This window comes from Anolis sagrei, chromosome 1 (genome assembly GCF_037176765.1).
Source record: "Anolis sagrei isolate rAnoSag1 chromosome 1, rAnoSag1.mat, whole genome shotgun sequence".
Taxonomy (NCBI): Eukaryota; Metazoa; Chordata; class Lepidosauria; order Squamata; family Dactyloidae; genus Anolis; species Anolis sagrei.
In genome coordinates, this window is record NC_090021.1 from 265,753,448 (window position 1) to 265,766,142 (window position 12,695).

Here is a 12,695-nt window from a genome sequence, read left to right on the forward strand (position 1 = left end):
GCACACCTCTGCTCCAGACCTTTAAAACTGATTAGGGAAAACAAAGTTAATTTTATTTTCAAATGGTGACTGAACCCATATGGAAAACTATTTCATTGAAGTGCCTCTGTAACTCCGTCACAAACATCCTCCAGTCAAAGAGAAAGTTATTGTAATTGGACAGTGTTTTCCAGACTGGTTGCACCATTGTCTCTTTAAAGATAGCTGGAGCAACTACACATCCAATATTTGTTGAGATAGATGTCTATTTCATCACTCAGAGACAATTATAGAGGTACTCAGGTTTCAAAGTTCCGCAGACAGCGCTCAGGAGTGGTAACTATTGATAGGCCAACCCATCTTTACTGTATAAAATAAGGATGTCAAGAGCATCAGCTTCAGCCACTTGCAACCTGTCTCGAACAGTCAGGAATCCCTTGGTCTTTGCCCCCCACCCCAACCACAAGTGGTTGCTGAGTGTGGAACTGGGATTCTTAAGGTTAAGTAAATAAGACACATTATAGTAAAGGTAAAAGCTTCCCCTGACATTAAGAGCCGGCGTTGTCCATAGACACCTCCAAGGTCATGTTACCAGCATGACTGAATAGAGCGCTATTACCTTCCTGCAGAAGCAGTACCTATTGATCTACTCACACTTGCATGTTTTCGAACTACTAGGTTGGCAGAAGCTGGGGCTAACACTGGGAGCTCACCCTGCTCCCCAGATTCAGGCCACCAACCTTTCAGTCAGCAAGTTCAGCAGTTTAACCCACTGCGCCACCAGGGCCCACTAAGACACATTAAATTGAAAATGTAAGTGGAATTTCATTATTAAGGTTTGTATTACTCTACAATTACATTTTTTTAAAAAACACCCCCCCCCCCCAAATAAAATAATAAGGAATCCTTTGGTCTGTGTGTGCAGGCCATTGTAATAGGTCTAAACCCCATGCAGAGGGGAACCACTTCCATGAGAGCAAATTTCAGCAGGAAATTATCTGATCACGACAATAGAGCTATTTTAATCACTCATGTCCAGACCAACAAGAAACCAGATTAAAGGTTCCTGTTAAATCAGCTGAATGTGGAGACAGTCCCATATCATCATCCACAACACTGTAAAGTCTTGAATTGGACCACTCAAGGCAGGCTTAACAATGATTTTGAGATCTTCAGCACAATTATCCATGGGGTTTCCAATAGCAAACCATTTCAATCAGTTTGCATACGATCTTTTGGGTATCGTCATGCTTGACAAAATCCTTGATGAGCTAAATCTTATTAAGGAAGCAACATGGCATTAAAGAGCAACAGCACGAGACTAGAGGGGGCATATTTCAGTATCTGCGTAACAAAAACTCTAGCTGGTTTTTGGAGGTAGATTCAGCAAAAGGAACTTCCTGCAAATATCTGCACCTCCTTCTTTTCTATTCAGTTCTGCATAGCAAATTTCTCAATAATGGTAACCTTATTATGTGTTATGCCCAAACACATCTTGACTCAACTGTGAATTCAGTACCAACTCAGAAACAACGATGAATTTTGTGAAAAGCTTTGCCATCCACAGAGAATCCCTTAGTGAGTGTGAGCACAAATTATATACTTGTTCTTTCATGTTGGTAATTTGAATATATAACAAACCTATTAAGTAAATTGGGAATTAAAAAAAACTTCTGAAAATCTATTAATGTATTTTATTGTTAGAATTAGCTTAAAATGATTGCTAACTCTGTACTACTATATATCTATAATGTTGTATTAACAGAATAGATGTCCCAATCCAATAATACTTCAAAACTGAAAATGGGTTTAGGATGTACAGCTGCTATTGCAGTGCTGGAACAGATAATGAAAAGCCCTTATTCAGTAACTGACATGAACAAAAGCACCAAATTAAACCAAAGGAGTACTACTACTGGGCAACCTATATGTCCAAATGTTGAAGTCAGGATTTTATTTTCATTACAGAGAGTTCTCAGTAGGTAGCAATTTATAGTAGAGAAGCAGCAAGAAAACAAAAAGGGTATTTAACCCTACTCCTGAAACACATTTTCCCACAATTTTTCCCTGTTCTCTTCAGCCGTGGCCCAAGAGACACAGCTGCACTGCAAGTTGGCAAGACAGAAATGGAGGGGAAAAGCTGACTTGGAAATTAATTCTAAGTGCTAAGAAGTGTCTTACAGTGTCTTTGAATCCTGTGAGCAAATGTCAGCTTTGCTCTTCTACATCTGACAGCTAAAAAATTCCTTTTTTTCCCCTCCAGTCCCACATGATGTGTGAAAATGCAAGCATGTCATGAAGTTCTCTCATTTATGGCCACAGATCTCTTGATTTGTTCTGAACTCTCTTTGTATTAGATTTCCAATAAACATATAACTTACTGGTATATGAAATTCACATATTTTCGCAAAATCACAATAAACCTCCATACCTAATAGCCCAATGAAGTGGAGTCGAATTTAAATCCCCTCCTAGTTGATCCACCACTGCACCTTTGGAAATAAAGAATCTGCAAGACAATAAAACAAGTTATTTTATAAATAAATGATGAGAGAACACTATGCAAAAAACTCACTAATCCAATACCTGACCAAAGCACTTGTCCCAAAAGTGGTTTTTCCAGCAGACCTTGATCCACTGTAACATTTTTTAAGAAATGAAATTATTCAGAATTAACAATTCACTCATATGGAAAATATGCAACCAACCCCAGCTAATGAGACTCATATATTATTAAAATTGTAGTCCAAAACATTTGGAGTGCACCAAGCTTGGGAAGCAGCTCTCGCGTGTCAATTCTCATCCTCAAGAGGTTTGGGAAGTGAAAAAGATTTTTTTTTGTTTTAGTTCATTCTTATGCCATGTACTTCCACAAACTCAGACACAGCCCTTTTATGAGCTGAAAAAAATGCTTCATTCTTCTCTAGTAGAAATGCACTTCTGGATCCAAGGCATGAGCTATCAGAGAAATAGGTCTCCTTGTTTACTTCTCCTAGCAAAACAAGGAGAGAAATAAGGACTATCATCAGTCTCTAGAAGAGCATGGCCTATCATTACCAAACTTTAGTTTGAATCAGGCCTTATCTTTCACATCTTTTTGCTGTGCCAGTAAAGAAATTAAGGCATATGAAGTAATGACAGAGAATGCTGTTCTAAACAGAATAGATTTTCTTCATTAGTAATTTCCACAGACAGACAGACTTGGTTTCTCATTTTAGTATTTATTATATTGCCTTCTTCTCCACTTTAGGCAAGAAGGCCAGCAGTACATGGCTGCTCAAAGTAATCAGATTTTATCATCAGTACCTACCTTTATACATATGGCTGGAAATGGACATGATTTTCATACAAGGAAGTATTTACATATTCCCCTGAACCAAGGGTAAAGAAACTCATTCAGGCTTAGGTACAGTTTGAATATAATATACATTTGAGAGGGCCTGTCCTCCAGGGTTTGACAATGATAAAAACAAATTGCTGCAACCAAAAATATCTGCACATTTGTAAGTTCCCACTGTCTGCAATTAAATCTTAGAACAGGTATTTCAATTTTTAGAGTGGACAACAAACCCCATATAAAACTGGGGAAACACCCAATGACAACAGCCCTGGATGGGAGAGCCAGAATGTCAGGATTCTATCTCACAGCCAAAGATTCATATGTGTCAACAGCTGCATAAACCTTGGATATTACTTCTGTCACCTCTACCCACCTCTTTAGATGAACTTAGAATTGGCATTAAAAGTGAATATTGAAAATAAAAGAAATATACCTATGAGATATAAAACTAATTTGCCCTGCCTCCATGAAAAAAATCTATTTCTCTGTGCTTCATTCAATCATGAAGATCTCTGAATTCTGCCTATTATCTAGACAGTAAAATAATTTCCAGAACAGGTGTATCCTATCACTGAAAATTCACATTTTCTATACTATTCGCAAAACCTACATATGATCTTAATTTTTTGAAAAAAGTCACAGTAACAAATTTGAATAGTAATAGAATGAAGTTTCAATGTCAGAAAATATGCAAGAGCAGGTGTCAGTATTTCTGAAGCTGAGCAAAGTACTCAATGAGCTTGGGTTAGGAATCTTGTGGCTCTCAAAATGTTGCTGCATTGAAGGTTTCAGCAGTCCTCACTATACTGGTTACAGCTGCTGGGACTTACAATCCACCAACATATTTTGGCCTCTTAATTTCCTCCCCCTATTAGATTCTTCACATTGACAAAATCCATGAACATGAAATGGCAAATAATATACATCATTTTGTTACATACAGAAGTTATGAGAAATACACATACTATCAAGTGCTTACTTTACAAGATCCAGCCGATTATTGATTGCTGCCCAATGAAGTAGAGTTACACTTTCTTTGTCTGGCTGTCTTACATCATATCCTGCTTCTACCAACTCCTGACATCGTTCCAAAAGACCATATCTGAAATTGAAAAATTCAAAAATCTGAACAGCAAAGAAACAAACCTAGAAGATGGTATTGATTTCTTCTAAATTATGTTTAAGTCTATATCTGACAATGAAAACTACTTCCAACTTCTCAAGAGCTCATTATTAAAAAATGCCTAAGAATACTAAGAGAGAACTGCAAATTGATGACAACTGGACAGTTAAGTATTTTAGTACTGTGGAATTACCACTTTGCAGAAAAAAATAATCAGCATGCAGAATTAAAGAAAACAAGGAAAGCATGGAATAACATGTTTTGTTACATACCAAAAATTGTAACTGAAATCCCTTTTTGTGTCAGCATTATTAGACATCTCAATGTTTTCTCTCTATCCTATTTATTTAATGGAAGCTATTTTTCTGTATATTTAAACACAATTCCATCTCATTCTGATCTGACCCCACCTACATACATTTATAGACAGGAACAAATTCTTGATTAAGTACTTATGTAAATTTATACAGAACCTTTAATTAGATGGGGTTTTTTTCATCAACTGCATGTCGCAGTCATATCCAGTGCCCATTTTATTTACTGTCTTGTCCTACCTTCAGTAACTCTTCATAGCCTCCAAATTTTTGACAGATGCAATATTTGTGGCTATACTATGGAACTGTAAGTTTTGTATATTTCTTTAAAACATAAAGCAGCTTTTAAAGAAGTATATATAGCAAGTTACAAAAGATTGTTTTCTGATAGCAAATATCATTTGAAACAGTCTGAATTTCTAGTTGAAGTTTTTACAGCTGTAGAGTTATGGTGAAAAGCGTAGACTATTTGTCACTAGACAAAATGTGCTAAAATGGAGAGCTGATGATCATTATAAATACTATTACGATTAATAGCAGTAGTAGTATTAGTATAGGTACAGGTCTCACTTTCAGACTATAAAGACTTTTCAAATGTGAAATGTTTGTGAAATTGTTTTGTGTACCTCTAAAATGTGTAGGATGTGAGTCCCTCAATAATGTTGAGATGTTTCTATATTTGTTAAATTGTATGTGTGGTTATCAAGTTTTACTGTATATATCTTACTTCTTTGGAAAATGTTTTGCTGATTCAACTCCACAGTAAATGTTATTATCCATACACACAGATTCTGAGTGGGATCTATTGATGTTATCCAGTTAGTAGAACTGCTTGAAAAACTGGGAAGAGGAAAATTTCTCATCTTCCTTGCAGCCTTTGCACGTGAACACACAAAACCTACTCTGGGGAGCTGGGAGATGCTCCAGAGCATGTTTTCAGGTGGCAAGGAGAACAAACAGAAAAAAAAACTCCAATCAAGTTGGCACTGATTGCAAACACCACAGAATTCCTTCCCTCAGTGCAGCTTTAAGATGGGTTTCAAGCATCAAAACAGATATTAGATATCAAAATATGGTTGTGTGTTTGATGCAGGATCTTGGCCCTACATATTTAAATGCATGACTAAACAGTAGTAATAGGACTCAATTGCTATACAGAAGTGATGTCTATATTACTGTATAAAATGCTTCACATGAAATTGAGTATTCAGTACTTAATTACTACCTTACAGCAAAGAACTACATTATTCAAGAGACTTACTGGGTTGCTTTGACAATATCAAAAGTACTGTAGTCCTCCACCAAAGGAACCACATCTTGCTCTTTGAGTAGATCTTTGCCTTCATACATATCAGGCCAGCTGTGCCCATGGTGGCGAAGGGGACCATGGCTATGATTTTTACACTGCTAATGAACAGTTAATGTGTGTTAGAATGAACATTATATCCGGAAATACTACACATTTACCAGCAGAATTTGCAATTTGCAAGATTTATATTCATATCAAAACATAAACAATTCAAAACTTCAACAAAACAATACATACAACAAAAATAGAGCATGCAATAATGTCCTTCCTTTGTTCTCAAATCCTACTGAATGGCATCAATTCTACAGCCCAAATTTGCTCTTTTTATGAAATACAAAAAAATATCAGCAGTGGATGGAGCCAATAGTTGGATGGAGCCTGCTTGGAGGGATTACGTGACCCTCTGTTGAAGATCATAAACAGCTCCCTTGAGCAAGGAGTCTTTCCAGAGGGTTTAAAAGAGGCGGTGGTCTCTCCTTTGCTGAAGAAACCAGATTTAGATCCCTCGGTTCCCTCCGGTTTCAAATCTCTCGTTCCTGGGCAAGGTGATTGAGAGGGCAGCAGCGGAGCAGTTGCAGCAATTCCTAGACAACACAGCCGGACTAGATCCCATCCAATCTGGCTTCCGTGCGGGGCACGGGTCAGAGACTGTGCTGGTCTCCATTACGGATCACCTTCGATGCCAGCTTGACCAGGGCAGGTCAGCACTGCTCGTGCTATTGGATCTCACAGCAGCATTTGACACAGTCGACCACAATCTCTTGACCCACCACCTTGCTGTTGCTGGAATCAGGGGGACAGCTTTAAACTGGCTGTCCTCCTTTCTTCACAACCGTGGACAGCGAGTGGAGAGGGGAGGCCTGGTCTCTGAGAGGTCACCTCTATCTTGTGGGGTTCCTCAGGGGGCCATTCTCTCCCCTCTGTTGTTTAACATCTATATGCAACCACTTGCTCAGCTGGTTCGAGGTTTTGGGCTTGAGTGTTATCAGTATGCTGATGACACTCAGCTGGTGCTGAAGATGGAAGGCCGACCGGACTCTGTACCCGATTGTTTCCATCAGTGCCTCGAGGCCGTTACTGGATGGCTGCGTGCCAGCAGGTTGAGGGTGAATCCAGCAAAGATGGAGATCCTATGGCTGGGTGGACCGGGCAGTGGGGACATCCATCTGCCCACCCTGGATGGCGAGGCGTTACGCCCGTCATCGTTGGTAAAGAGTCTGGGAGTCCTTTTGGACCCTCTGCTGACAATGGAGGCCCAGGTCTCCGCCGTGAGCAAAACCGCCTTCTTTCACCTGCGGCAGGCTAGACGGCTGGCCCCCTACCTGTCCAGGGACGACCTAGCTACAGTGATCCAGGCCACAGTCATCTCAAGACTGGACTACTGTAACACCCTCTACATTGGCCTCCCTCTGTCGGTGATTCGGAAGCTCAAGTTGGTACAAAACGCAGCTGCTCGGCTTCTTGCGGGAATTCCGATGAGATGCCACATAACACCAATCTTACTACAGCTGCATTGGTTACCAATTGAGCACCGGATCACTTTCAAAGTGATGGTACTCACCTTTAAGACCTTGCATGGTCTGGGGCCAATGTATCTGAGGGATCGTCTCACCCCCTACCAACCCCAGAGATCCCTCCGTTCTGAGGACCAAGATCTATTGGAAGTCCCCAGTGTCAAGACCTTGCGTCTAACGGCAACCAGACGCAGAGCCTTCACAGCAGTGGCGCCATCAGTCTGGAATGCTCTGCCACCTGAAGTTCGTGCCCTGCGGGACTTACCAGCTTTCCGCAGACATACCTGTTCCGACAGGCTTTTAATGTTTGATACTGTTGTTTTTAAATTGTTTTAAATTGCTTTTAAACTTTGTTAGATTTTAGCTATTCTTGTAAGCTGCTCCGAGCCCCAGGGGAGTGGCGGCATATAAGTTTAAATAATAAATAAAAAATAGTTAGTGGATGTTGAAGGGAAATGTAACCTGTTCTCCTTGTTGTGGCCTGAGAAAAATCTCTCTTTCAAAGTCAGTATTTGCTTTGGGCGGCAATCTCAAAATGACATTTGCAAGATTACCCTGAGTATTGGAAACAAAGGAAGAACATTCAGTTTATCAGATATTGCTAGAGCAGCAACAATTCATCATGTACAAACGGATCCTACAATACTCAGCTAAACAATAAAGACAGTATGATGTAGTAATTTGAGTATTAGACTATGACTCTGGACACCAGGATCTGAATACATGCTAGGCCATGAAACACACTGGTTGGCCTTGGAAAAGTCACACACTCTCAGCCTCAGAGAAAAACAATGGCAAACCTCTCCTGAACAAATCTTGTCAAGAAAATCCATGGATAGTGTTACCTTAGGTTCACCATAGGTCGGAAATGACTTGAAGGCACATTACAATAACAACATCAAATGTGAATAAGTTTTCAGCATGTACAAACAGGATTTAAAACTGTAATCCTGTACCTACCTGACAGGAAGTAACCCTCAATGAATTCAAGGTGACTTACTTAGGAGATGATAGATTTAGAATGCTACTATAGAAATGACTAATTAGGCAAAAGAGATGAGCCATAAACAAGAAGTATCAAATGGGTGGTGGCCTGATGCTGAATTAGATACATATTCTCCAAAAGTATTCAAATAATAACACATTCATTTGACCTACAGAAAGACTGACATTACATAGTTCTCCAAATCAGTTGAACTGCAACTGCTAGCAGCCCCTAAACAGCATAGGTAACTGTGAAGAAAGCTGTGATTTTCAGACAAATAACACATGGAGAGTGACATAATTCCTACTCTAGTGAACTCCTTATCAAAGAACACATACTGACTCCTAGTACCAATCAAAAGGTATTGTGAACTTTTCATCCTTAACAGTTTTGGGAAGTTAGGTGAGGAGAGACACAGTAACAGCAATAGACCAATATAGGAGGTTCACAAGTAAAAGAAATTATTATCTGAAGTCTGGACTGCAATCCATCTCCTGGTAAGATTTCACAAAGAAGTAGTCATTGCAAAACTAAAGCCTCACCTGGAAACACCATTGGTCAATTATTGTACTATTAATCGATCGCATGAGCGCTACAACTGAGAACTCCTCTACATATCTTTATTTTTATATGACCCAAAAAGCACATGAATCATATTATTTGCAAAGGCAAGAAGAGCCAATATTATTTGCAAAGGTTGAAGAACCAATGTAACATACAAAATGATTACTTAGAATAACTATATATACTACCAGCCATAGGGGTTTCCAGACTACAGATTCCCAGGTTGTTTGGGTCTGCAAATTCCCAAATCCTTTATAACTGGCCATGCAGGCTGGAGTTTCTGAGGCTAAAGGGCCAACTGATATCTGGGGATCCAACTTAGGAAACTGCTCCTATGGGGAACTGAACACAGAATTTAATTTTTTGCTACTGCTTTTTGTCTTGTATCCAAGAAGACTCACACTGTAATTTACTCCTCTCTGGTTGCCCTTCTGGGGAAATGTAAGCTTACAAATGAATTTCTTGTTGCACATGCCAGCAGACACTCTCAATGAAAGAGCTTCTCATTGAGATTTTCCCCTTGGAAACATCAGATATCCAATTAATGTTTAAAGAAAGCTTTCTCCTTAGGAAGAAAGTTCATCTTTGATGTCTTTGGGAATATTCCTGAGGATGGTAAGAAATACAAAAATGCTGTTGTTTGTGGTTTGAAATGACAAGAATCATAGTGTAAAACAAGCAGGGACTCTATGACCCTCTACACACTACAGCTTATTGCAATCAGCTTCCTCCATCCATGAGCTGAAACACAGGTAATCTTGCTGAAAACTGAAAGATACAATTTCCAAGATAAAATTTCTTGCAATCTACTACATCATAACGTTATGTCAAGAGCCACTGACAGGCTTACCATCCACATACACACCTAACCTAATACCAATTTAATTATTTAGGTAACTCTGTATTCCATTACTTGGAAAAAGCTAAAAGTCTCTCTTGTCTCCTCCTGCTGTAGAATTCCTAATATTTTAAATTCAATCAATTCCCACTCAGTAATTTTCTCATCTCAATATTTCATGTTTTCCTGTTACAAACAGTTGTTAAAAACTCTGAGGCTTTTTCATAAAAACCGACAAGTTTTTCTTTATGTGATTTGATCGGGACAATATAATGAAGACAGAAAATAAAACGATTACCAAAATATATAAAAAACTGTTAGAATTTACAAGAGAAAAAGAACAGATAAAATAATGCATGGTTAAATGGCCTCAAAATATTGGTCATCAAATAGAGTTAAAACAATAGGAAAAATTTTGGAACCAAAGACTTAAATATACATATTCCTATGATCTGAAAGAAAATTGGCTTGAAATTATATATAGATGGTATATTACACCATATAAAATTTCCAAATGTTAGAAAAATGCATCCAACAAATGTTGGAAATGTGAACAACAAACTGGAACATCTTCCATACCTGGTGAACCTATTCAAAAGCAGAAAAGTTTTGGAAGGATATAAATGAAGCCATACAAAAGATTTAAAAAATAAAAATCCAAAGAGAGCCTGAATACTTTTTATTAGGAATCTTAAATATAGAGGAAGACAAAAATAAAGGGATGTTGTTTAATTTTTTGATAACTGCAGCCAGAATAGAATATGCTAAGAATTGGAGATTAAAAGAGATACCAAAAAGAGAAGAATGGCTGGATAAAATACTAGAGATCATGAATATGGACAAACTTACCTATTGGCTATCATTCAACCAAGGCCTACCAAAGAAAGAAACTAACTGGGACCTAGTAAAGTACTATTTTAAACAACTGAAAATAGATGTCATTTGCTGAAAAGAATCAATCATATGGAAGGAGAAGACTGAGGAGAAGCAGTTAAACTATTATACATCATCACGTTAAAATAAACTAAATGACTCTAAAAAGCAAGAAGGAAGTAAACAAACACTTGTTTTATTTCTTCTTCCTTTCCTCTCCCCTTTCCTACTTTCTATACATGGAAATGTTGTCCCACTTTCAATGTAAAATAAATTATCTTCTCAAATCTTATATTCTTTCAATAAAATATATTCAAAAGAGTAAAAGAAAAAAGATTTGATTGAGCATCAGAGTATATGTGGCTTTTTTAAGCATCAGAGTCCAAAATTTCCAGTTCTTTGTTTTTTAATAATACACTGAATTCTGCACAATTTTTGACCTGTTACATAAAACCTTTATTCACTATATTCACCAAGGCATAATCCTATATGCACTTAATCCAGGAATAAGCCTTGTTGCATGTTATGTGGTTTAATTCTGAGCACACATGCTTTAGAGTGGTAGCAGTAGATGAAGGAAGTAAGACAAAAGTATTGCGAAAATACATAGGGGCATTTTTTTCTGTCACATATTCCTACGATTACGTACTGCTATTCTCTTTTTTTTTTAAGGGGAAGGGGGTTATAAAGTTTCAGGGCAGGGCTGAGATCTAATTAACCAAAAACATTGTTAATCTTGCAAAGACTTCTGGACTAGATAGATCTTGTCTGTCCTGTTCAGAAGCAACTCCCTGTGAAACGGTATATGAGTGAGGTTGCATGAGTTCTGACCCGTGCATACTGCAATTCAGCAATCTGTTCGGTCTGAGATTTAAGAGAAACAGGTTTTAACCACCATCCCCCCCCCCCCCCCAAAAAAAAACAAACACCCAGGTACATGGCTTTAGGCCAGACACTCTTGCTTAGACTGGCTATCTCACAGGTTGCTGTTAAAAGAATAATATGGAGCAGTGAATAGTGTCTGCCATGTGGAACTTGCTACAGAAACAAATTAATTAAATAAAAAAACAATCCTCTTTTTTAGCCTGAATGTTTGCTGGAAGCATTCACAAGTACAGCTGTCCATGAAAAAGCAGCCAAGTAATGTGGTATTTCACTAATGTGGTTTTAGGCTTTTGCACATGTAGCTTTTATAAGTAAAGGCTTCTCTTCTATAGGCAATTATTATTATTATTATTATAACTTTATTTGTACCCCGCTAGCATCTCCCGAAGGATTCGATGCGGCTTACAGCAGGCCGAAGCCCAAAAACAATACAACAATACAATACATAGCAAATAAAACAGTCAAGCAAAACAATGACAATAGCAACACGACAAGACATTATTAAAAACTGAGTCGGCCGAAGTAGGGTACAGGGTTAAAAGTGCTGATGTGTCGGAGGGGTGTGGGATTATAATAAAAGTGTGGTGTGCAGTGTGCGGTGATCTTGGTAACTAAAGTGCTTCTGGGATTTGGTCCTGGGAGATTCCTAATCTGAAAAGGCACATTGGAACAGCCAGGTTTTCAAATTCTTTCTGAAAACTGCCAGTGTAGGGGCTTGTCTGAGACCTTTCGGGAGGGTGTTCCAGAGGCGGGGGGCCACCACGGAGAAGGCCCTTTCTCGCGTCCCCACCAAGCGCGCTTGTGACGCAGGCGGGATCACGAGCAGGGCATCTCCAGATGACCGGAGTGAGCGTGTGGGTTCGTAGACAGCGATGCGGTCACGCAGGTAGGGTGGTCCCAAACCGTTCAGGGCTTTGTAGGTAAGCACCTGCATCTTAAATTGGGCTCGGAAAATAAACAGCAGCCAGTGG

The 12,695-nt window shown here is 38.7% G+C and overlaps 1 protein-coding gene across 1 annotated transcript in view; it reads right to left on the reverse strand.

Annotated features, from left to right (window-relative positions):
- Positions 1–12,695, reverse strand: part of ZDHHC13 (zinc finger DHHC-type palmitoyltransferase 13) — a 34,865-nt gene that overhangs the window by 20,522 nt on the left and 1,648 nt on the right. The window contains exons 2-4 of the mRNA XM_067462704.1: positions 6,018–6,163; positions 4,299–4,421; positions 2,411–2,488 (exon numbers count right to left, since the gene is read on the reverse strand). Of these exons, the coding sequence (XP_067318805.1) occupies positions 2,411–2,488; positions 4,299–4,421; positions 6,018–6,163 (347 nt within the window). The remainder of the gene's footprint in view (positions 1–2,410; positions 2,489–4,298; positions 4,422–6,017; positions 6,164–12,695) is intronic.